The 23,361-nt window shown below is 40.9% G+C and overlaps 1 protein-coding gene across 2 annotated transcripts in view; it reads left to right on the top strand.

Moving 5' to 3' along the window:
- Nucleotides 1-1,649: 1,649 nt before the first annotated feature.
- Nucleotides 1,650-23,361, top strand: part of LOC115902922 (bifunctional heparan sulfate N-deacetylase/N-sulfotransferase 3) — a 52,271-nt gene continuing 30,559 nt past the window's right edge. For both annotated transcript variants that reach the window (XM_030946878.1, XM_030946879.1), the window contains exons 1-2: nt 1,650-1,842; nt 8,116-9,242. In XM_030946878.1, coding sequence (XP_030802738.1) covers nt 8,262-9,242 — 981 coding nt within the window. In that variant the 5' untranslated portion in view covers nt 1,650-1,842; nt 8,116-8,261. The remainder of the gene's footprint in view (nt 1,843-8,115; nt 9,243-23,361) is intronic.

The following is a 23,361-nucleotide window of genomic DNA, read 5'->3' on the forward strand; positions in this document are numbered from 1 at the left end:
AAGTACTGTGTGCCAGGCAGAAATCTTGGCCAGAAGTGCAGTCAGCGGTGCCTTAAGATGTATTGCTCAAAGAATGGCTAAAACATCACTCCCAGTTCAGGCTGCACTGACAGCTCAAGAGCAAAAAACCTGAAAAGTAGCACCAACAAAGATGAAAGTTGTTAATATTCCTGCCAGAAGCGCTCAGTGCTGCAGCTGCTGACGTGCAGTGCTGCAGCCCTCAGCTGTGAGGTGTCTGGCACATCTCTGTGAGCAACCAAGTGCTTCTGAGGACAGGCGCTCTCCAACACATTTCTGACCAGGCTGGCCAGTGAGGCTGCTCAGAGAGAAGGGTAGGAGGGAAAACGTGACTTTGAACTCACAGCTGAGAATTTCAGTCACTTGTGGCTGACTTCCACCCCGTGCTTCTTAGCCTATTGTAGGAAAAATCCATCATAATAGAGTCCCCAAAACAAGACTGTGTCAGGATATTCACCCAGTCGAGAAGCTTAATCTGGAAGAAAATCCCTTTCTGTAGAATACTGAGAGGGCAACAGGATTTCAGATGGACTCTCTATTCCAGGGATTAATAACCTCACACATAGTAAGCCCTTGTGACAAGTTCTCTTTTCTACTTCAAGTCTAGCTTATGGACCTTGCACTGTTTGGTAGCCTAGAAGGCAGTAAAATTTGGGGTACTTAGTGTGTCATGAGAATAAAAGGGAGAAAAAGAGAAGACAGTAAATAACAATATTCCTGAATTAAGAGCTGTAAATTCTCCTGATATTTGGAAAAGCAACATTCAGGTGACTGTAGCTTTTCTCCTTTAAGTTTTTGCCTTGAGTTCGTACAGAAAGGAAGGTTTGGACAGACAAGCGTCAGTGATGGAGTTAATCCGATGTATTGAACTGTCAGCCATTAGGTGAGCTAACAATCACTGGGCAATTGCGAGGTAAATTAGCTAGATCAAGAGGGCACTTGTAAAATTTATTCATTTTATTTCCCATTTGTGAAAGCTAATGCAGTTCACACAGGGAATCGTAACTCCCTCTCCTGCAGTAATGGAGCAGCTCCATCTCCAGAGCGCGAGGGATGCAGGGTGTCAGTGAAAAATACAGTGGGACTAACTGTGTTTAACATAGGGTTAGAAAATTCAATAAAGAAAAGCAGCGAGACTGCAAACACATTAACTGGCATTCTCTCAAGATTTTAACCCTGCATTGTCTTGACAAAATGTAATTGATCTCACGGAATTTCCGCCCTTGTGTGCTACCTTTAGACCAGCTCAGAAATCGGCCATACCTAAAGCTGCACCTACAGCGAGAGATTTGGCGGGAGGCCGTGAGTTAAACTTCGCCTCAGCGCGACTGCAGCAGGGGCTTCCTAAATTGGTTTTGGAGGAGCGAAAAAAAAATTTAAATTAAAAAAAAAAAATCATACTTTATTTAAGACAGGGACTAAGAATCCCACAAGTAAGGCGGCGGCAGCCCCCGTGTGGGAGGGGGGCGCCGCCGGTGCCGTGAGGGGCGGGCCCCGCGGGCCGCTGAGGGCGTGCGCAGCCGGAGGGCCCGGGGCCGCAGCTGCCCCCGGCCCGGCCGAGCCTCGGAGGAGGGCGGGCGATGTGGGAGGCGGTGCGGCGGGAGCCCCCGCCCGCCCCTCGCCGGCGAGCGCGGCTCCTCCTCCGGGAGGGCGCGGTGAGGCTGCCGGGCGGTGCTGCACCCCCGGCGGCAGCCCGGCCGCACGTCCGTGCCCCGGGCGGCTCCGCGCCCCGGCGCCTCTCCCGGAGCAGGCTCTGCGGAGAGCACAGACGGCGGCGGGATCTGAGGCACCTCGCGGGGACATGCCGGCGGAGCGCGCCCGGAGGTAACGAGCGGGGCGGGCGGCGCCCGCGGGCCCGGCGCGGCAGAGCCGCTCAGCTCCGCGCCCGCCGGCTCCGTGCCCCCGGCAAAGTTGTGCCCGAGCCGCCCGCAGGCTCCCGCTCCAACGCGGGCACCGCCCGGGCCGGGAGCGCGGCGGGACGGGGCGGCTGCCCGGCACTGAGGCTCCCGCTGCGGAGGCAGCGTTTGCGGGGTTGTTCTGTGGGGTTTCTTGGGGTTTGGGTTTGTTTTTCTTGTTTCCCGGCGCACTGAGCATCTGCCTGGCGCGGTCCCCGCAGCAGCCCTTCAGTGGCTGGGCTTTTCCCGTTCTCTCTCCTCGCGGAGCTGTTCAGCGGGATGCTGTTGCCCTCTAGTGTTTGCGGGAATTGGTTATGGCTCTGTTGGGGCACAAAATTAGTCAGCCTAGTGCTGTAATTATTCATAACTTCAGGTGGTTATAGCTGCTTGGATTCCCCAAATCCTGTCAAAAATTGATGTGTGCTGCTGCTCCATTCAGCTGTCATGTGCAACCCTCGGGAAATGGCAGAAAACTTACATTATTCAATTCAGTGCGTGATATGCTGGATAATTGCTTCAGGTTTTGGTGCAGTGGGGTTTTCTCTTCCTAATAGAATGGTAAGTGGAAGAAAGAGGGTTTCTCTCACTGTCAGCATCCCCAGTCAGGTGTGTTGGAAGAAATGGTTCTGACCTCTGCCTTATTAACTCTTTACACTTGGCAGTTGTGGGAGAAAAGAGAGGGGAAGTAATGGTATGGGCATGGACCAGATAGTGTGCTGGACATTTATCTCAGAGACCTTGAGCAAATCATTTACTCTTTAGATAGTAATGTTTTTGCAATTGCTGAAAAATAACAGGGTTTATCTCAGAAAAATTGTGCAATGTCAAGAGTTTAAAGATATTTCTGTACAGAGTGTTGTATGAAGGTAAAGAGTAATTTGAAGACTAAACTAAACTTCTGTGCTCTGTTGAAGTCTTTACAACCTTCTTTTAAACTATTTTTAAACGTTGTATATTTAATCTTTATAAATATTTTTCCTTGACAAACTGTAATGCTTGAATCCCTATCCTATAAGGGTCTCTAGTACCGCATTAAGCAATGCAGCATGGAGCTTAGGATACCACAGGTGCAGTAGAAACTACAAACTGCTTACCTGAAGGACTTGAAAAAGAATTTCTATCCATCAGAATTGCTGTGCTGTCTGAACCATTCCCTTTTTTTTCTGACAGCTGTAAGGGAATGTAAACCTTTCATTAATCACACATTCCAGGGTTTGTTATGTGATACTAAAGGGTCTCAAAGACTTCCCTTGACAGCTCATGTCTCATATCACCTTTCTACAAGTTGGAAATGTCTTTTTAATATGCAGTTGTAAGGTCTCATTCTCAGCCTGGATTTACTCATTTGAGCTGTTAATGCTTGAATATTTTAGTCAGTAATGTTGTACGTAGGGGTACTCAGAGGTTACTTTGGTATTTTCATAACTAATTTAAAAATCCGAGCCCTGCTGTTCGCCCCAGATTTGGTTGTGTTCGGTTGTACTTTGCTGCTTCCTACCATATCCTTTGTATATCTTCAGAATACTTCCTGTGAAGTTGTATTTCATAGTGAGTGGCCAGAGCAGACCTTTATGTTCGAAGCAGTTAAGCAGCATTCTAGTCAGTAGAGATTTGAATGTCTGTAGTAATATGCTAAACAATATGCCTGCTTTTTTCTGCTCTTCGTTTAAAGCATTTAAAACTCATCCTTAGTGTAATACATCCCCAGTATGTCACCAGCACTGTGGTAGTGTCCAAGCTGGTAAAGAGCAGAATGAGAATATAGTGATGGGGATTATTAGAAGAAAGTTATTAAAAATATGTCCCCAGATAAATGTAGTATACCTCAATAATATTGATGACTACTCAGTCCAGAACTTTTTAGTAGTTCTTGATGAAAAGGATTTTTGTTACCCTTTAAGAGTATGTTTTTTACCTTTAAGTATGACCCAACTTTATTGTTTCTAATCAAGGGGTGCAGTAAAAAGTTACCCTAGCATAGGCCTGAGGTAAAGCTAAACCAGAGTTTTCTTACTGGGCTTTGATAAAGTTGATCTGAGAACAATTTCTCACTTATTTATGGATATTTTAGTTGAGCCCATTGCTTTAATCTTGATATTAGGACAGCAAAAAAAAGTTTCTTGTCATTTTAAAAATGACGTTGATACTCATGATTCAACTTTACCAGACATCTTTTAAAATTCTTTTCAGTTCTATGTGCCTGTGCAGTTTCTGGATTGAGAACCTCTGTGAAGAATTTACTAAGCTGCATTCCCAGCTTGTATTGTCTTGTGGAAGAGTTTCCATGAGGGTTATCAGGGGGAAATGATTTACAGAAGCCAAGAATTTGTTTTTATGCTCAGCAGTAAAACAACAAACTAAAGGAAGCTGCAAGTGGTAGGAACTCACTGATGGTGTCCTTTGGGTCTTTGGGGTTCCTCACAGTATTTCTTCTGTCATCAGTGCTACTTTGTTAGTGAATTAAAAAAACCTGAAACAGAACAAGCAGAACAAGTTATAAAGCCCCCAAATCAATCCAAATTGAAGATCTCTATTCAAATGCATCTGTTTCATTCTGGCTGCCTGCAGATGCCTGTAATTGTGACTGCCCAGCAGTATGTTCAGAATAGTAAATCTTCTGCTTAAAATGAGGTGATATTTCTTTCCTGTACCAGCAAGATTTTCACATGAGCTCGTTCTGGGCTGCAGAAACCAGTAGATGCAGTAGATTACAAGAGCATTGAGCCTTGCTGTCTGTGTTCATAACAAAATGCAAAACTTGCTTCCATGACTCAGCTTTCTCAGCAAGATCTTCTCCATAGTGAGTCTGTAAGTTAAAAACCAAATTCTGAATATTCAAAGATGCTAATTTTCACCTTAAGGGAGCATTTTAATACTTCCTACTTTGAGCAATAGAGGTAAAAGGTCCTGGTCTGAATTTTAACACAGTGGCATGAAAATGCAAAATAGGAGATCAAATGCAGGTTCTTTTAAAGCAATAAAGTTCTAGACAAAAAAAAAAACAGGCAAGTTTTGTTGCTTCAGACCATGAAAAAATACCATATAAATTATTTTATAGGTAAAATTTATTGCAACATCAGCATTACTGAGCTTTGGATTCATATAATATCTGACTCATGTTTTCAAGTGCTTTGAGGTACAGGTGTGACCATATTCCTCTGTCACCGAATTCCACATGACTGTAGAAATCAAAAAGAGCTGACACTGCTGATATTATCTGTGGGTCTTTTTCATGTTTTTTCACCAAAACAATGCTAACAAGCTTGAACTCTTGTGAAGACTTTCTAGACTCTTTCTGGGTTTTTCCTTTAAGCCTTTTTCTTATACTTGGATATTTTTTATTGATGTTGAAACTATCATGACTTCTCCTTTCTTTGGTAAAGTATTGCATTCTTTGGTCATGAAAGTAAGACTCCTCAAGTACTATCCTCTTCTGAAATGCTGCTTCTCACAGCTTACTCGCTGTAGGTATATTGAGGATTACGCTTTTTGTCTGGTTTTACTGTAGGAAATGATAGCAAGCAGGGAGCATCTTCCCTGAAGCCATGTCTAGAGATGTGATAAAGGTCACTGTCACGATCTCCATAGGTCCCTCAGTGTGTGGTGTGGTGCATCCCAAGGATGTCACTGTCGAGGGGGTGCATTGTGAGTTGTTTTAGCATGCTGCTGCAATACAGCACTAGAATATCTGGCAAGGACTATTGCTCAGGGGAAAATGCTGCTGTCCCTCGAGGAAAGCAGCTGTACCTTGTCAAGGCTTTGAGACTGTTGATATTGTAAAATGCATGTTCTCTTTGACATTTTTGTTTTCTTCTTTCTATATTCTTTGGAACTCCTGCCAATCCTTAAGCAAGTGAAAATGACCTAAGCCTCAAGCTGATCCAGGAGAGTGTGCATTTAAGCCTTGTGCCTTGCTCTGTTCCATCCCACTTCCTGACTGCCTTCAGCAGGAAGTGTGCCAAGTCTGGCTGTGTCCTGCTGCCTCGGAGAATTCCTCATTCCTCCCAGTCGAACCTCACATCTGTCTTGGCAGTTCCAGCCACTCCTCCTTACAGCTGCACTCTGTAGCCCCAGGGGGTACCTGCAATTAGGAGCCGAGGATACAATGGCAGGGCTTTTCTTGAAGAAAACACGGGTGTCTGGGCTGGCTCCAGATTTTCCTCTCTAAGGAATGGCATTAGGAACCGTGTCCTTGCTGCAAATGTTTCTTGGGTTGCAACCCTTGTGAAATATCCTGTTCAAACAGCTCTGTCTCATCAGCCCTTCCTTGCTGTGAGCTTAGGTCAGTGTCAATTCTCATTTTTTTTGTATATAGACCAGCCAGATCTGTGGTTATCAAAGAGAAATGGGTGTGTGTACAGCTTTTCTACAGAATGCAGTCAGTGTTAAATTTAGGCACTAAAATTATGTGTTTCTTGGCATTCAGGCAGCTGAATTGGAAATGCAAAATGAAGAGAACCCTTCGTGTGTGTAATGAAAAATCATCTGTCTGGAAATCTCTCTCTGGTGTTAACTCATTCAGGATGGAACTTCTCTTTGTCACCTGACTTGTTACCATGTTAAATAGCTCTGTTATGCCATCCAGACTGATATTCTTGAAGCTAGTGTGTCAAGGATTGGACATTTCAGTTACTAAGAATGTTGAGTTCTTCTGAAGGTACCTTCATACTGTTGCTTGGTCTTTATACATAAGATAAAACCCAGGAAGCTGGAGTTATGTTATTTTAATCTAACACTAATTAGTGAGCCTGGGTGAAAGGCAGGTCTCCTGCCCAAAAGCTTTGAGCAGGACTTTGTGCAGCTGCAGGTAGGGTTCAAGGCTGAATTTAAGGCTTCCCAGAAGAGGAGGGGTTGATAAACAGTTATCTGTGAGTAGAAGGTGAGGAGACTAAAATCTATCCAAAGCAGAATCTATCCAGACAGAAGGAATCTTGCTATGAATCTTAACTATGAATGAGACAGCTCACGTACACTTGCTGTTCATGCTGAATTTTGCAGTTTTGATGAATAGAATGACTTGGAGTTTCTTTTTCTCTTCATATGATTTTTCTCATTTATTATTACTTTATGCTCATCGTGGCACTAGGAAGATCAGTCTTCAGGGTTTAATTAAATTTCTGGACATTATATAGGTATTGTTAAGTACATAACTTTTTTTAGCCCTTTTGAAAATCTGGAGTGAAAGACCAATTTGCTTACAATGTAGGACAAAAAAAAAAGCCCAACCAGGAATGGAAGGATTAACCTCTCAGTTGGGAAATGACCATGTTAATGCCACACCCTACTGTAATCCCATTTCCAAATAGGCCTGGGTGCAAACTACACTGAAGTTACAGTGGCATGTTCTAGATCTTGACACACTTAATATTTTTCAAAATCTGCTTTGAACCTTTGTTTATGCCTTATGATCATTTTTTTATGCTTGTCACACCAGCCAGTTGTTTTACTAGGGAGTTTTGACAGCAGTTGTACTGCTGGCTTGAAAAATTACTCTTTCCTTAAGTACAAGATAGAACATAAGTATATCCTTAGGTGATCTACATGTTAGGTTTAACTTTTGATTTATTACTTTCTCTTCTCAAATTTAAGAGCTTGATTGTTCTATGGGTTTTTTTAATGCAAAGAAATGCTTCTAACAGCTTACAAAACTCCACAGTCCAGAAAAATGCTTTGTTTTCCTCTAATGTTGCAGGAAGCAAGTTTTGCTTAAAAAAATTCCTCTAATAGATATAACATAGAGTGTATCAGTATATGTTTGTACAAGAGTTAAGATGTGCATGTTCTTGGTTCTTTGAAAAACTAATACAAGATAGAATTTGTTTAACCATGTTGCCCCAGCTTTTTACAGGTTATAAATTTTCTTCAATACTTTGGTTGTTAGCAATTCTCTACTTGGAGTTAACTTTTATCTTCAGGTAAAAAGAATTTCTAAAACACTGCAAATACTTTCCTTTTATGTCTTGCTTTTCAGTGCCTCTGCCTGCTTTATTTGATCCTCTGAGTTGAGGAACCTGTGAGATTTAGAGACCTTCAAATGCACATGGCAAGTAGTGGGAGCAGAAAAAAATGTATTATTGCAAAATGTTGAGCTGTTGGTCTCCAAACCTCTGGCTGGCAGTGATTTCTTTGCTCCCCATTAGTTTAAGCAGATGATTCTTCACAAGGTGGTGTCTCATTTAAATCTGATTTTCTTTTCTTCTAGACTGTACCTTCAGTAAAGCTCTCTGGAAGATAGATGTGTGTGCTGCAATGGTGACATAAATATTTCAGAGGACTGGAACAAGTTGTTGAGAATCTGTGTTTGTTTTTCATGCTGCTGTTGAGAGCTGTCTAAGGCAAGTAAACACCATGAGTTTTATCCTGAAACTTCACAGACATTTTCAAAGAACAGTAATTTTGCTGGCCACTTTTTGTATGGTGAGCATAGTTATTTCTGCCTACTACTTGTATAATGGCTACAAACAGGAAAATGAACTTCCTGAAACCTCTTCAGAAGCGGAATGTGGTGATCCTCAACTGTTGCCATACAAGCTGATGGAGATGAAGACCACGAAGCCTGTTGATCCCCTGAGGACAGACCTTGTAGTGCTGGTGTTTGTGGAAAGCCAGTACTCAGCATTAGGCCAGGATATCGTAACCATTCTGGAATCTAGCAGGTTTCAGTTTCACATTGAGATTGCATCTGGGAAAGGCGACCTCCCAGTGCTTATAGACAAAAACAAAGGCAAATACGCTCTCATAGTATATGAAAATATTCTTAAGTACGTGAACATGGACTCTTGGAACAGAGGCCTTCTAGATAAGTACTGTATAGAATATGGTGTGGGTGTGATTGGATTTCACAAAGGCAATGAGAACAGCTTGCAGAGCTTTCAGTGGAAGGGTTTTCCTTTCCATGTCCACAGCAATCTGGGTATTAAGGACTGTTGCATTAACCCTCATTCCCCAGTGCTCCATGTGACTAAACCTTCTAAGCTTGAGAAAGGGCCCTTGCTTGGAAATGACTGGGCCGTTTTCCAGATTAATCACACAACTTATCAACCAGTGATATTTGCAAAAGTAAAGACACCAGAAAACCTTTCTCCACCTGCTGCTATAAGTGCTCTCTATGCCACGGTAATTCATGACTTGGGGCTCCACGATGGGATTCAACGAGTCCTTTTCGGCAATAACTTGAATTTTTGGCTGCACAAGCTGATTTTTATAGATGCCATCTCTTTCCTCTCTGAAAAGAAGCTCACACTATCCTTGGATAGGTACATTCTGGTTGACATAGATGATATCTTCGTTGGCAAGGATGGAACAAGGATGAACACCAACGATGTACAGGTAAAGTATGTGCACAAACTAATGGTCATTACAGCAACGTGATTTTTTTAATCTGAAAGTGGATAGTTGTTCATACTTGGAACTTCAGGGCTCCACCCTGGAGCTGTTCATATTTAATGCACATGTTGAGAGTCTTACAAGCAGGCGGTAAATGCAGTGAGCAACAATAAATGTCAGAATAAACTTTGAAGAGTGGACAGGGTTACTGACTGTTTGAAATAGGTTGGGATGTCAGGGGTTGCTTGCAGCATTTCACCTCTCTCATCTCTGTTTAATGGTGCTTGCTTGCAAGGAGGGTTTGTGTTATTCATGGTCTTAAAAGCTCATTCTGTCACTAAATGACTTGACAGTTTCCATTGTTATGTTTAGAGTTGTACATTCCTGAAGGTCCTTTTCCATTCTGTTATGCTGTTCAAGTGAGGTGATAGTTGTTGGTCAGTAGCACTAACATCTTAACGTTATTTCTTCCTGTAAGTATTTCTTCTGTGCTTTTTGTGAGGAGTCCCAAAGCAGGTAGTAGTAGGTCACCTTTCTCACCTTGGTCTAGAAGCTAATAATCTGTATCATACTGATTGTTGCCCTATTTGTGCTAAAAATAAGGGAGAATGTTTTCTTAGAACTTGGTTAATAGGATGAGGAACTGCAAGAAGGAAAGACTAGGACAGCACCATGTGCAATGGGTTATTTTTGTTTCATTTTTAACCATGTTTTTGGGTTTTTTCAGTGTTAATATATTTGTCAAGCTACAGCAGCTCTGCATACAGTGCTTCCTTAAACAAAAGGCTTGACCCTGCAGTTAAACTTTTAATTTGCTTTAAAATTGCAGCATACACTCTTTTCCAAAACATCCTCTGTAGATGCAATTGGAAATGAGATTTGCATCCTTGTTAAGTGGGTGTTTTCCTTAGGCAAACAAATCAGGTGGGAGAGAACAGAAATCAAGCGTAAGCTTCCTAAATTGTTTTCCGGTGGAGAGCACGATGGCAATGTTTGAATTAGGTGAGGGAGCATGCTTGGAGAGTCTCCTAAATGCAAACTCAGATGGCAGGAAAAGAGTCAGATCTGACAAACTTCAATGGCAGAATGTGTGTTGTTCTCCAGCAGCAACACTTTCTGGTAACAAAGTGAGTGAAATAAGCCTGAATAAATCCATCACTGAGTTGTGCAACAGCAGTTGGAGACAGCATGTTTTGTATTGTTTCTCTTTGTAAGTGACACCTTAGGATTGTCATTTTAAAATAAGTTAGGATATTTAATTGCCAGAGTTACATACCAGAAACAGGAGACTATTGAGACAAATTTGATTACAGCAGATACAGAAGGATAAACCATATTGTTTGGGGAAAATAATTTGCAGTATGTCAGAAAGTAATCTTCCCAAAATAAAACTGTCAAATTAAATAGAAGTAATATCAAAGTGGAAATAACTTTTAAGCAGGATAATTTCTTTTATACAGGACTGTGTTCCGAAACAATGGAACCTAAAAAAACTGTTCCCTTCTAATTCTTCATCTACTTGTAGTTAAAATATTGTATCAAACATGTTGTTAGGGCTGTCAGATGCAATGCATCTTCATTACTATTAATGTCAAAGGAGTTATCCTTGGTGGCACAATGACATGTGGAAGGAATGAAACAAAATCAATTTGCAGTAGTTGGAAATACGTTATTGTAAAGTGTATTTGCAGATAGATGACATCTCATTAAACAAGGGTTTTACTGAGTTCTGCTGCAGTGACTGTGACGGAGAATTGGGTGCTACTAGTGTGAAAAGAGGTTCTAAATGTAGACTTTGTATCATTTCAGTACTCAAGATTAGCTCATTTCCACCAAGCTTACATTTTAACTACTGGCAATGTAGAATTAAGGCGGATGCTCTTTTGTGATTTAATTTTGTTTGACATATCTCCTTGATAATATTTTCTGGGTATACTCACAGCTGCTAGGGCTGGGAGCTGGAGGAGAGTAAGGTGAGGGTTTCTACCAGTATTCTATTAATGCTAGTCAATCTGAAACTTAAGCAATCTCCCAAGAGCCGCAAGATCTCTAGGGTTGGTTCTGGCTGCTTTGTGGATTGGACAGAGTTCAGAAACTGGACGGTTAATGCAGAACCAGTATCAAAACTCAGGTGGTCATCTGCTCTCAACCCCCTGCTCAAGCTGGGTCATGGCCAGGTGCCTTTTGAGTGTCTCCAAGGAGACAGTCTCTCCAAGGAGAGAGATCCTGACTGCATGTAAGATCATGGTTTCAAAGGAGTTTCTTCTTTAGATATCTAAAATAGATTTCCAAAGTGGCCAGAATAATTAATATGTGGGTGCTTAACCCATTAAAGCTTAACTTCCCTCTCCTTTAAAGTATGTGAACTGGAATTAAGTACATGGAAAAATTACTATTATAAGGTTTAGTGGTAATACTTTATCAGTGTTATATATTGAGGTCAGATTAAAAGCAGGCCTTCCAAAATGAGTGTCTTCTGTACCTCTAAAGAGGAGGCAAAGTGGTGCTACTTCAGCTCGAGTACCTATAGTGTCAGGAACACAAGTGTAAAGAGCCCTTCTGAAAATGTTTTACAAACATAGTTTATCAACCTAAATTCTGTTGTAGATGCTTTGTTTTGTTAAACAGCAGATTAAGTTTATTCTAGTTTCACCACAGCTTCTTCATTTACAAACAAAACAAAAAGAACCCCAACAACTTGAAACAGTGGCTCAGATTCTTTGAATAAGTACCTGTTAGAGACTTGCCAGTCTGTGTGTAACATCCAGGCTGATGGAACACATTTCTTCGATGTAAGATAAGGAGTAGCTGTCACTGTACATCAACAATAACCATCCATCCTTATATTTCTGTACTTTATCTTCCTCTGGTAAAATAGAAATAATGGAAGAGAGTGTTTCCATGGTCTAATTGCCTCCCACTTTGAAAATGAGCTTGGTAATAATCAACTCAACATTCATTTTTCAGTGGTTTTTTCTCTCCTATTGTCTGTCAGGCAGGAGGGACCATTAGGCTGTGACAATGTTATATTTTATTTTCCTTGTTTCTTTTAGAAAGACTTAAGAGCCTGTGCAGTGCAAATAATTCATTTAAATGGACATACAGAGAAAAATCTATCTAGATATCGACAGAGTAAGTTTATCTTAATAGACTGTGATTGTCCTGGCTGATAGTCTACTAATTTAATATCTTCTTTTGTTAGAGTTACTCTTGGTGAAATTTTTATTACTATAAAGCATTGAGATTTTTCAAGGGAGAAGCAGATGATAAAAGAGGGGAAATTAAATGTGGGGTTTTTTCTTGATGACAGTTTGTTCCGTGCTGGTGGTCTAGGCCATCCACCTTTCCCTTCATTTCCCCAACATATGCACTTGCTGGAGTTCCTTGAGAGTTAATCAGATTTTTCAAATGAGAAATTAGAACACTGCCAAATTATTTTGTCCTAATAATTAGCTGTTTGAGCTCCTCTTGACTGCCTGGTCCTTTGTGTGCTTTTCAAAAGAGACTGAATTGAAGTCAGGATGGGGATTTCTTCAGGTAAGCCTAACCTTTTTCTATACCTGTAGTTATTCTTTATAATTGCCAAGGAAAAATCTTCATAATAGCCATATCCATTATTGGAATGGGATGGTAGATCCTTATGTATCATTCTGGTTTGGGAGTGCTTGGGCAGTTCATCTGTTAGTGTATATGTGTATGGCAGTGGGCAATACAAGACTCAGGCTGCAGTCCCCCAGCATTAACACTGGAGAACTGGAGAAAAGAGCTGTGATAAACATTGTTCTGGTAATGGAGAGGGTTCAGCCAAAAGGAATCAATTCCTAGCCCTTCAGTCTCCATACAGTCTCTCATCTTGCCTGGATGTTAAGGTTCATAAGGCAGACACCTCTAATGGAGCTACTCCTGTAAATTCCCAGAGTAGACATAAACACAGAAAAACAGCTCATCTTCAGGGAGGCTCTGGTTAAGTGAATTGCACCTTAAAAGTATGTGGCTTTGTTCATAAATTGTTTCCAGAGTGACTGGCATCAAATATAAACATTTGTATTGGGTCGGATCAGTCCTCTTCCATTTTCCATAGCCAGTGCTGTCACTTCTTTATTGCTTTCTTAGTCACATTGGTGGCCTAACCTTTTGTTTAATATAGTTCTGTTTAATAACAGATTTCCCCACTAAGAGCTAATTGTATATTCCCTGTATTAAATTCATCCACATTACTCAGCACCACTTAAATTATTGCAGTTATTTAAAACCCATTAAGCATCTTTTCACCCTCTGCAGTATACATGGAAAGGAACCAGAACTTCCCAAGGCAAAGCAGACCACTTGGCTATAAATTCTAAAAATCTATTCATGTGCTCTTCAGTTTTTCATGCACAGGAATGACCTAAATATTTGCGTTGAAACAGAATTTTCTATATATTGTGTTAAGGCAGAAGGGCTAAAAGGTTCAGGCAGAAAGCCTGAATTGTCAAGACAAAGGATGGTCCCTGTCACAGGAGGAAGTCTAATGCTCTAAGTTAATTGCTTCTTTATCTGTAGGATCACGTAGAAGGTTATCAGAAGAGAAATGACAGATGTGTCATCAAATGTGTCAGCTGCAGAACCACTGAGCCATAAATCTTTCCTTTGGGGATGTTCAAAAAATCTTTTTAATCACATCTTTAAATTTCATAAGAAATTAATGATGATGAACTTTTGTTGTGCTAAATCATTCTGCATTCCCAGTTGGTTAGCTGTAATACCTGTATACCATTGTGGAATGTGTCTGCTGTGTGTTTACATACATTCTTCCTTAATTTGACCTGAAGCTGCTAAGCTATTTCTTACTCACTTGTTGGAAATAGCAGGTAAAAAATGCATTCAGTTTTTCAGAAGTGTCGAGGAGAAGGAAAATTACTGACTGGGGTGTTGCTGTAGCTGTCTGATGCCCTAGCAAGACTGGTTTACTTGAGCATATTGTGTCAGCTGTAGTAGTGTGGAATGTTGCACACTGTGAGACAGTAGAGACTTAGATACCAGAATTTAAATACAACTTTAAAAAAAGTTACAAAAATTGTCTTACATATTTTATGGGCTGCTACCTGCATATAGCACATTCTACCAGTCAGTCACCATAACATCTAACTTCTAAAAGCAGTTTGGTTTATGTGCCAGCCTCTGAGAATTTTAATCTAGTAAGATGGATACAGCTGCTGCTCAATAGAGCCCCAGCTCTTTTTGTTAAAATCATACTGATGTTTGAAGTTAAAAGCATGATAAAAATCCTATCCCAGAGCAAGAGGACTGCAGAGGGGCCACAGGGATGCAGGTGAGCTGGTTCTGCATTGAGTATGATACATCTGGGGCTGCCAGAGCAATGCTGGTAATTTCTTGTGGGCCTCTTTCTCCTGTTCTGCACCTGTGTGAGCTCGACACCTCCAAATCCATGGAATAAGCTTGGTCCTGATTTTAATTTAGCAGTTTATCCATGGTGGATGATGATAAAAACCGTGCATGCAGTTTTGGTATTGCAGCCTTCATTCCTGTAAATTCAGTGGTTTCCATTAGTTCTGCTTTTGGTGAAATTCTTGTTTGTTTCATCAGGTATTTTGTGTTTGGTTTTCTTTGAAAAATGAATTTCTGTATTTTTTCCCCTCTGTTTAGTTTTGCAGTACTGGAGTAACTGAATCTGATGGAGTTTTTTGTTTGGTTCGGATTTTAATTGTAATGCTCTGACACTGTACACGAAAACCTAAAAATGTTTAATGCAGACCTGAGTCTTGAGACAGCGATACGTCAAGGATTGCACCATGTTCTGCTGTTATAAATTCAGTGTCAGGTAGCTAAGAGAAGAAAAATGCATTTGAGTTGCAGTTTTTTATTGTCAGAGAGACTGCAGAAACTGTTTCTTGGCATGGTAAATCCCATGAGGTCTTTGAGGGCAAAGAGGTTGATTTGCTTCAAGCTCTTGTACCCCAGCACCTGATCTGAGTATTGGTTATACACTCCTTGGTTTCTTCAGGGTAGAACCAAAGTAAGGAAGTCATGGCTTCTGTGGATCTGCTGGGGCTTTCCCAAGTAAGATGTTGTGCAGTGTGGGTTCAGTCATTTGCATCGTTCCAGAAAATCAGAGTAATTTGTTTTCATTTCTAAATTCCTCATATTTTCTCTGTGGTGGTGAACACTTTGCTATTCTTAGGCTTAATGTGACAATGGTGTCTTCCTGTTCTCAATGGAGTTTTCAGATTCAAGAGCTCTTTTAAATGAAACTTAAGGAATGACACTCACCTGAGATCAAGTGATCTAACTCTGAATACTTGGTAATGCTGTTTCTGGTTTTTCCCTTGACTTATTATGTAGAGATATATTTACTCTTGAGCGTAGGGCTTCCTATGCAAAGAAATCCATAACAAATGCTTTTGTCCACCCAGTGTGCCAGCCTGCACTGAGGTAATTCTTGGCTCACAGCCACATGGTTAACAAGGTCTGTCTTCCTCTGTCTATTTAAAAATACACGCTTTAGGAATGCAGGTGAGTATTTTCATTTTCATGGGCATGATATAAAATGCATGTGATTCTGCATTTTTTGCAGAATGGAGTGCAACTGAGTTCAGCAATTGCAGAACACTCAACATTCTTTGAGTGTTGTCAGCATAACCTAAACTCTGCAGTGGTTGAGTCGATCCATCTGGCCATGGAAACATGAGCTGCTGTCCTGTCAGTCCCTCTCTTTCCTTGGATTGCGAGCTCTGTTGGGCAGAGGCTCTTTTTGTTCAGCAAGCACCTCAATAATACAAACAATAATAATGCATTACAGCTTCCTGCAGAGCTGCACTGATTCAACAGCAGTGTACGAGTGGCTGCTGCAAGATTTATTCTGGGCTTTTTCAGTGACAAGTTAGCCATCCACTTCCTGCTGCTAACAGAACAGAATAAAACTTGCACAGCCAACAAATAAAAACCAAACTGCAGACAGATCTAGAAATCAAAGCCATTAAGTGTAAAACATGATAGCAAAAGTGAGCCTTCCTCCATGCTGCTCTTCAGTCACATCAGGGGGCACAGTCTGGCGAGAAGACAAAAACAAGAGTGGAAGTCCTAATCCAGTGGGACTCCTAATTCATTTGTTTCCTTCACAGTACAGCAGTATGGGAAGTGGCCTTGCTTCTCCTGTTCAGCCTGGAAGGTCAGTGCAGTGACATGACTGATTCTAGGTGACCATGCTTACAAAACCATGTGAAGGAAAAGCAGTTGCTTGCCAGTTTATGTGTAGCTCCTCATGGAATAGCAATTCCCTATCTATTTGCAATTCCAGTTTATTTTCTGTGCACAGACCATAAAAACTTTATGACCAATTTTTAGAAGTAGTTACTCTTTAGGAGATTCCTTCTTTCACTTTGCAGTCCTGGAGATGAATTACTGTTGCTCCTTAAAGTGTAGCTTCATATCTGAGATAAGTAATAAATTAAATTTAAAACCCCTTTATATTGCCAAAATTATACTGCAGTCCATTTGAAAATAGAAACAGTGGTGAGGACAAATAAAAAAAGCCTGTGACTGTGCAGAAGAATACTCCCCAAATGCATTCCAACACAGGTCAGTAAATCCCCATGACAAAGGCTCTCCAGAGGAGACAGGTTTGATTTGTTTAGAAACACTGGTTGCATTTTTGTGGGACTGATAAGCCACAACTCTTCCTCAAGCTCCCATTTACTTGCCTTTTAGTGTTAGCAATCCTAGGAATAAGCCAAGTGTCTCTTGTCCATTTTAAAGTGGACTTGGACTAAACATACCTCAGAGTTGTCTTCAATAGAGTGCTAATGGCACTCAAAAGGAGGCTGAAAATCGATCTTGCATTTCTGTAAAAAATGTTATTTTATGCTGCAAGATGTTCCTCTTATCCCTTGTCCTTTCCCACTGCCATTGTTAAAGGTAATAGAAATGTTGAAAATGGTAATCCTGAGACTCTCCTAAAACGAGATGAATACTAAAATATATCTAAGTTTGTAATGTAAGCTGAATTTAAATTCAAACAGACTATGAAAAATATTTTACGTTAGTGAAGTACTTCATCTTACTGACTGAGATTTCTAGCAAGATTGTGCTCAGTTCTTCACTACTGGATTAGAAATATTTGGAGAGTGCTTAGAGACCAGAATAGTCAGGAAACATCTGAGCAAAAAAATGAAAAAATAAAGGCTAAAGAATGCAGTAAGTAACGATGACCAAAGCAGAAAGCAATAGGCTGCAGATGTCTGCAGGGATATAAACAGTGAGGATGGGTAAAAATATTTAATGTAAGGTACAGAGATATTTAAGTGTAGGCTGAATAGCCAATAAAAGCAGCAGAATAGAGGCTAATATCCAAAAGAAAGTTGAATGATTATGTAAGTCTTGAAAAATTAGATTTGGCAAAAGAGTATGAAATATGCTATTGCAAGGAATATAATATTGGCAGGGGATTTGTATTAAGATATGTTCTCAGTCTCATGCAGTAAATCAAATGCAGAGCTCAGCTGGATTCCTGTGTGTTGGTTTGAGGCTGCAAGTGTAGACTTTGCCAGCTGGGATGTTTATCTAGGCACATCTAGCTTTTGTAATCTTGTCTTTTAGGAATGAGCACTCATGAAAACAGGTAAGGTGTGCATTAACACTTCTAACAAAATCATCGCCCCCTTTTTCACAGACGTCTTGGGATTTTCTGCAGTTACATGCTTTAGACTTGGTACTATGTGGGAGCCAATGAAATTGTCAAAGTTCTTATTAACTTGAAATAAGTTTTTATGTTATTTCTTTGTTGGCTGCATATAATCGTGAAAGTATGGCTTGAGAAAAGAGATGTATTTGTTACTTTGTGGAAACTTTCTCTTGGGTTTTTTTTTTTTGTAATTTCTTTGATACCAATGCTGATGTAGCTGGGGAATTTCATTCAACAGCTTTAGAACTACTCATAAAGAGAAGGAGAAAACTATAAATTGTGACCCTTGGCTGGTGAGCAAGCTGAACATTGAATTCCCATCTGTATCTTACCTGGCGCTTCAGACAGAGTGAGAAAATGAAAATTTTTTTGTTAAAGATTGGTTTTTTCTGTCAGTAAAGATGAAACATAGAAAAAGAGCTTTTGGTTTTTCTTAGCTCACCTGAAACATAGGGACAGAGGTAGATAGCTATTTTTATTCAGAAAGAGTATTAGAAGCAGAGGAATCTTTTTGGCTCTGTTAGGAAAAAAAGAACATCTAAGAAGCATTTGTGAATGAACTGTGACATCAATGCATTGCCCAGCACGTGGAATGATCTTTATTTAATATGCCAGTAATGTGGTAATTTTGTTGTGCTTTGCTAAGCAAGGAGAGCCACCAGTTTATTTTGGTTTTTCTCTAGATTACAGGGTTTGAGTTTTCATTGATTTACACTCTTTGTTCTCTAGTATGTAGAACTCAGCATTAACACAAATGCTGTGTTTTAGTCTTACCTGGGGGAGAAAGTATCAGCTGAGAGGTGAACAAACCCCACGGTGTTTCTCTTTGCTTGGTGTCAGCATTTTAGACATAGCTTGCAGTCTCCAATACTTCTTCCAAGGTACCTAAATAGCAGCTTGTTGTACCTTGGTTTGTGGAGTTGACTTCTTCTGTAGTCATATGACAGGTTTATATTTTAAGTGTGGCCATTGTTACTCTGTGGGAAAAAAGTGTCAAAATTTAGATGCTTTGAATTCTATGTGCATTGGAAAAATAGGTAAATTTCACTCACTCTTGAGCTCTGATTGTTTACATAATGATATAGACCAGACTTTGCAATCTTTTTTATGTAATACTGTGCTGAGCAGGAAGCACAGCCTGTAGGCCTTTTGGGATAAGTGAGTCCTAGTTTGTCCAGGCTCAGGCTTTGAGGTCCAGAGAATATTGGCACTGAAGATAAAAGTAAGGCTGAGGTTTTTCCAGAAGGCCATATTCATACTCTCTTGGATTTGATATATGTAACACTGACGCTACATTTTTACTTTCATTACCTAAAGAAATGAATTTTGTTTTTTTTTATTTCGCAGTCTGCCTCTGTTAGTCCAGGAATTAAATTGAAAGAGAGTAGATTTATATCAGACATCAGGAAGGAGAGATTTTTACAGTGAGGGTGGTGAGGCCTTGGCACAGGTTGTCAAGAGAAGCTGTGGTGTCCCCACCCCTTAAGTGTCCAAGGCCAGGTTGGATGGGGCTTAGAGCAACCTGGGATGGTGGAAGGTGTCCCTGCCCTTGGCAGGGGGTTGGAGTGAGGTTACTGTTCCTTTCTTATCTGGATAGGATGGGAAGGGAAAGGGAAAGGGGTGCTTTGGAGACCTGACGTGGAGAGCAGGTCCTAGGCAGCAGCATGAAAGGAGCTGCAGGCTATTGCACCTTGGGAATAGCAGTTTTGGAATCAAATTTGTGATAAACTGTATTTTACAGAACATCACCTTTTGTACACCAGCCATGGTGTGTAGGTAGGCCTGAAACTGCACCTCTAAGATGTCGGCGCTTTGGGCAGAGTGAGGTGGCCACTGACAGACTTGTCAGAGCAGAGCTGGTGCAGTGCCCCAGCTGCAGCTGCTTGTGCATCAGCTGAGCCCCGAGCTCTCTGCTGCTCAGAGATTACGCCTTGATCTTCTTCCAGAGCTGAGCCTTGCAGGTGTTTCCAGCTACTCACTGCCAGTGGCAGGGTGAGAGGGCCCACTCAGGGATTGGGATGTGCTGCAGCCCTCCTTGTCCTGCAGCCAGATCTGCCTGCTGGGCCTGCTGCCTGCAGCAGGAGCTACAGCTGGAGCTGGCCTGTGAGGGAGCATTAAATAAGGAGCAAATGTGCTGTTGATAATGAATGTAGAGCTGGGAGCTCAGATCACAACCTCTGTCCTTTCTGAGCTGGGTGACTATAAAATACATGCCCAGTTGGACGGAAACAGCCGTGGCAGTGTTTTATCTGTGACAGAACACTGTGCACCCTTGCAGACAGGATGTGAAGCTGCAGAAGCGTGGGTTGGCTAATGAGGGGTGCAGAGGTGTAATGCCTTACATTTCCTGGGAGCCAGACAAATGTCAACACAAATCAATGAACAACCCTTAGAATTTATCTGCTGCCGGTGGGGTGCAATGGAGACAAGGCAGACTAAGCAGGCAGAGCAGAGTGGCCCAGAAGTGACCTGGAACAGCATCTGAGGGATGGTCTGTCGTGCTCGGGGCTGAGGCAGCTCTGGGGCTGTGTGTGACTGCAGCTCAGCTACCAGAGTGCTTCCACTGGGGCTCACAGACCTCACATTGCCTCTGTACTGACCATCGCTGCATCACTAGAACTTAAAAATACCAAGAGATTCTAAATGCATTTTAGAGACACTTGGGTTTTGTTCTTAGTTCTTTTATACTCTGAGAACTTGCCTCTTAATACTTGGTGTTACATAAGCAGGTCAAGTATTAGGTAAAAATGCAGCTAGCAAGGTTTCTATTGAAAACTATCTGACCAAAATCCGCAGGAAAATAGGTAGCTGTAGGATGTTTTATTAGTTCTGTTTCAACTCAGCTGGGGTTTTTTTTTTGACCTTTAATTAAAAGAAATGCAGGATTTTATTTCTACTAACTGCAAAATAACGAGATCGTTTAGCTGTTTAGTAACGGTAACCTCTTTCATCTAAGTACAGTGTAATTAACTGCTAATAAAGCCAAAGTTCAGACCGAACCCTGAAAACAGCATGCTAATTAAGTGGCTTTATTAAATGCTATTGGTGCCAAGTATTTATAACCTTCAAGTTACCTTGCAGTAATTAGCTCAATTCTCATTAGCTGGTACCTCAGCCTCCAAGAAGTGAGAAGTTGGTGAAGGAAGTTAGAAATGTTTCTTAAATCTCTTGGTCGTTCAAATGATTTTCGTAGATGAAAGAGACTAATTACTTGAAAATACATAATTGCACTATCATCAAGATCATTATTGTGTGGGATAAAAAAAACAACTCTAAAGGAAGGCCTGGTGACATTTAAAACAGTGTATCCTGATGAGAAAACTTTTTATTGAACGCATTTGAGCAACATTTTCCAAAGTGACTCTTTATATTTTAAGGATCCTTCGCTGGACACATAAGTTTGGACCCTAAGGTGAAGTAGTGGCTCCTTAATTTTTTTCTTCTATTGGACAGTAAAAACCAATGCTGATGTACCTTAGGGGGCACATAATTGGGCTGCAGGCTGATACTTTATTGACACTTAGAGGGAAAATTGCGATGCCTGTTCTCTGCCAGCAAAACACTTTGCAGAAAAAGCCAAAGGTTTTGTTTTTTCTCTTGCTCTTTCTGTAGTGTCAGCTCTGCTAAGAGAGTGCACAAAGACAAATGAAGCTTTCTTGTCCTTTTGTCTGAAGGATAGATAAAATGTTTTTTTCAGGTACATCCCTATACCCAAAGCAATTATTCTTTCTTCCACATAGATTAAATGTTTATGGTAATGGGTGTCAAATTGCTAATCTTGGAAATCCAGAAAGAGTAGTCATTGCATTTTAATGATGTGCCAAAATACATAATTTATCATGAAGGAATCGTTTTTCCTCGGAAGCAAAACAGACCAATAAAATCCTGATTCCCAGACACTTGGGCTGGACCGTCACTGGGGCTGTCTTCTGTTGCTGCTTGTCGTGCTGCTTCCCAGCAGCCCAAGTTCTGCAGGAGGGGGAGGTTGAGGGAGGCAGGTGCTGTGCCAGTACCTGAGCAGCAGCTTCTGCTGCAGCACTCCCAGAGCTGCAGGAAAAGGCAAAGTGATGTCCCAAAAAGTGCAGAGTAAAAGGACATCGCATCAGTTACATACACCTCATTAAACTTCTCTACACCAAGAGCTCCGCTCAGAAAATGGCTGTATTTCAGGTTCTTCCCTCTCTTGCAGGGGTTACAAAAGAAATTCAATATGGAAAAATTAAAGCTACTTCTGAATAAGAGCTCCCCTAGAGGGGCTTGCTCTGCTTAACTCAGGTGCTTTCACATTACACTTCCTATTAATTTGTCCTTCCTTTTCAGAAGGTCCTTGCCTTTATTGAAGAGCCAACACAACATTAGAAATTTTACTCAAATGCAAAATAGTTCCTAATTTAATGGCTCCTTTGATAGTATTTTCAGACAGTAAAACAGTTAAGCAAGCAAGCGTTGAGAGATGAGATCCGTTTCCCAAAAAAAGGAGGAGGAAAAAGGCTTTCTGGAAAATGATGAAGCTGCCCTTGCATTTGTTGCTGACATAAAAGCCTGTACTGATGTGAAGTGTAAGATGTTAATGCTGCAGCACTGTGAGGCTCTCCCTGTCTGCTTGCCAATTTAGTTGAAATGTACGTGATTACGAGTAGAATTACCAGCATATTGAACTCTTTCTCTTTTCAAGTGCCTGAGTTCTTTAGCAGCTTTTCAGCAGGAAAATAGTCATAAATATATTGGTGTGACTGCACAAAGAAGGCATCGTTCCTCTTTGGTGAGCCAGAGTTCAACAAGGCAATCTTGATTTATTCCTTTGATCAGTCAAGGCATTTAAGTCTGAATATTTGTGTTGATGCTGAAGAAATTACAACTGTCTGTTTGCTGAAGACAGGCTGACACTTGCAGCTTTTCTGTGGCAGACTCTGAAGTGAAATCACATTGATGTATTTGGGGGCAGGAGGCCGGATGGCATCCTGGCTATGCAAGTGGGAAGCAGGTTTGCAGATAGAAGTTTTATCTTTGGCTTTTCAGCTGATTTACTTGAATTAAAACTTTTGACAGCCCATGTCATCTGTCCATGCCTCTGTCCTGTTTGAGAGATGAGAAAGTCTGATGTTTTGCTGTCAGGATAACTTGTATCTATCTCTTGAATTGTAACAGGGCCTTTTTCTGAGATGTTGATTTTTACTGTTAGTGAAGAAAGGGGTCTTTGATCATGTATTGAACATTTACATTTGATTTCTGGCACTAGTCTGTGGGCTTAGGAAAAGTTCAAAAGAAAGTACTCCATTGGAGCTGTGTACATGAAAGGGATTATGCGGCCAATGTTTTATTTTCCTTATAGTACCAGCAGAAATATAACATGTACTAAATAATTATTTATAAACATATGAAGACTTGACTAGACAGTTTTAAAATACAATCTTCAGTACTGGTGTATTTATGTAACATCTC

This window comes from Camarhynchus parvulus, chromosome 4 (assembly GCF_901933205.1).
Source record: "Camarhynchus parvulus chromosome 4, STF_HiC, whole genome shotgun sequence".
Taxonomy (NCBI): domain Eukaryota; kingdom Metazoa; phylum Chordata; class Aves; order Passeriformes; family Thraupidae; genus Camarhynchus; species Camarhynchus parvulus.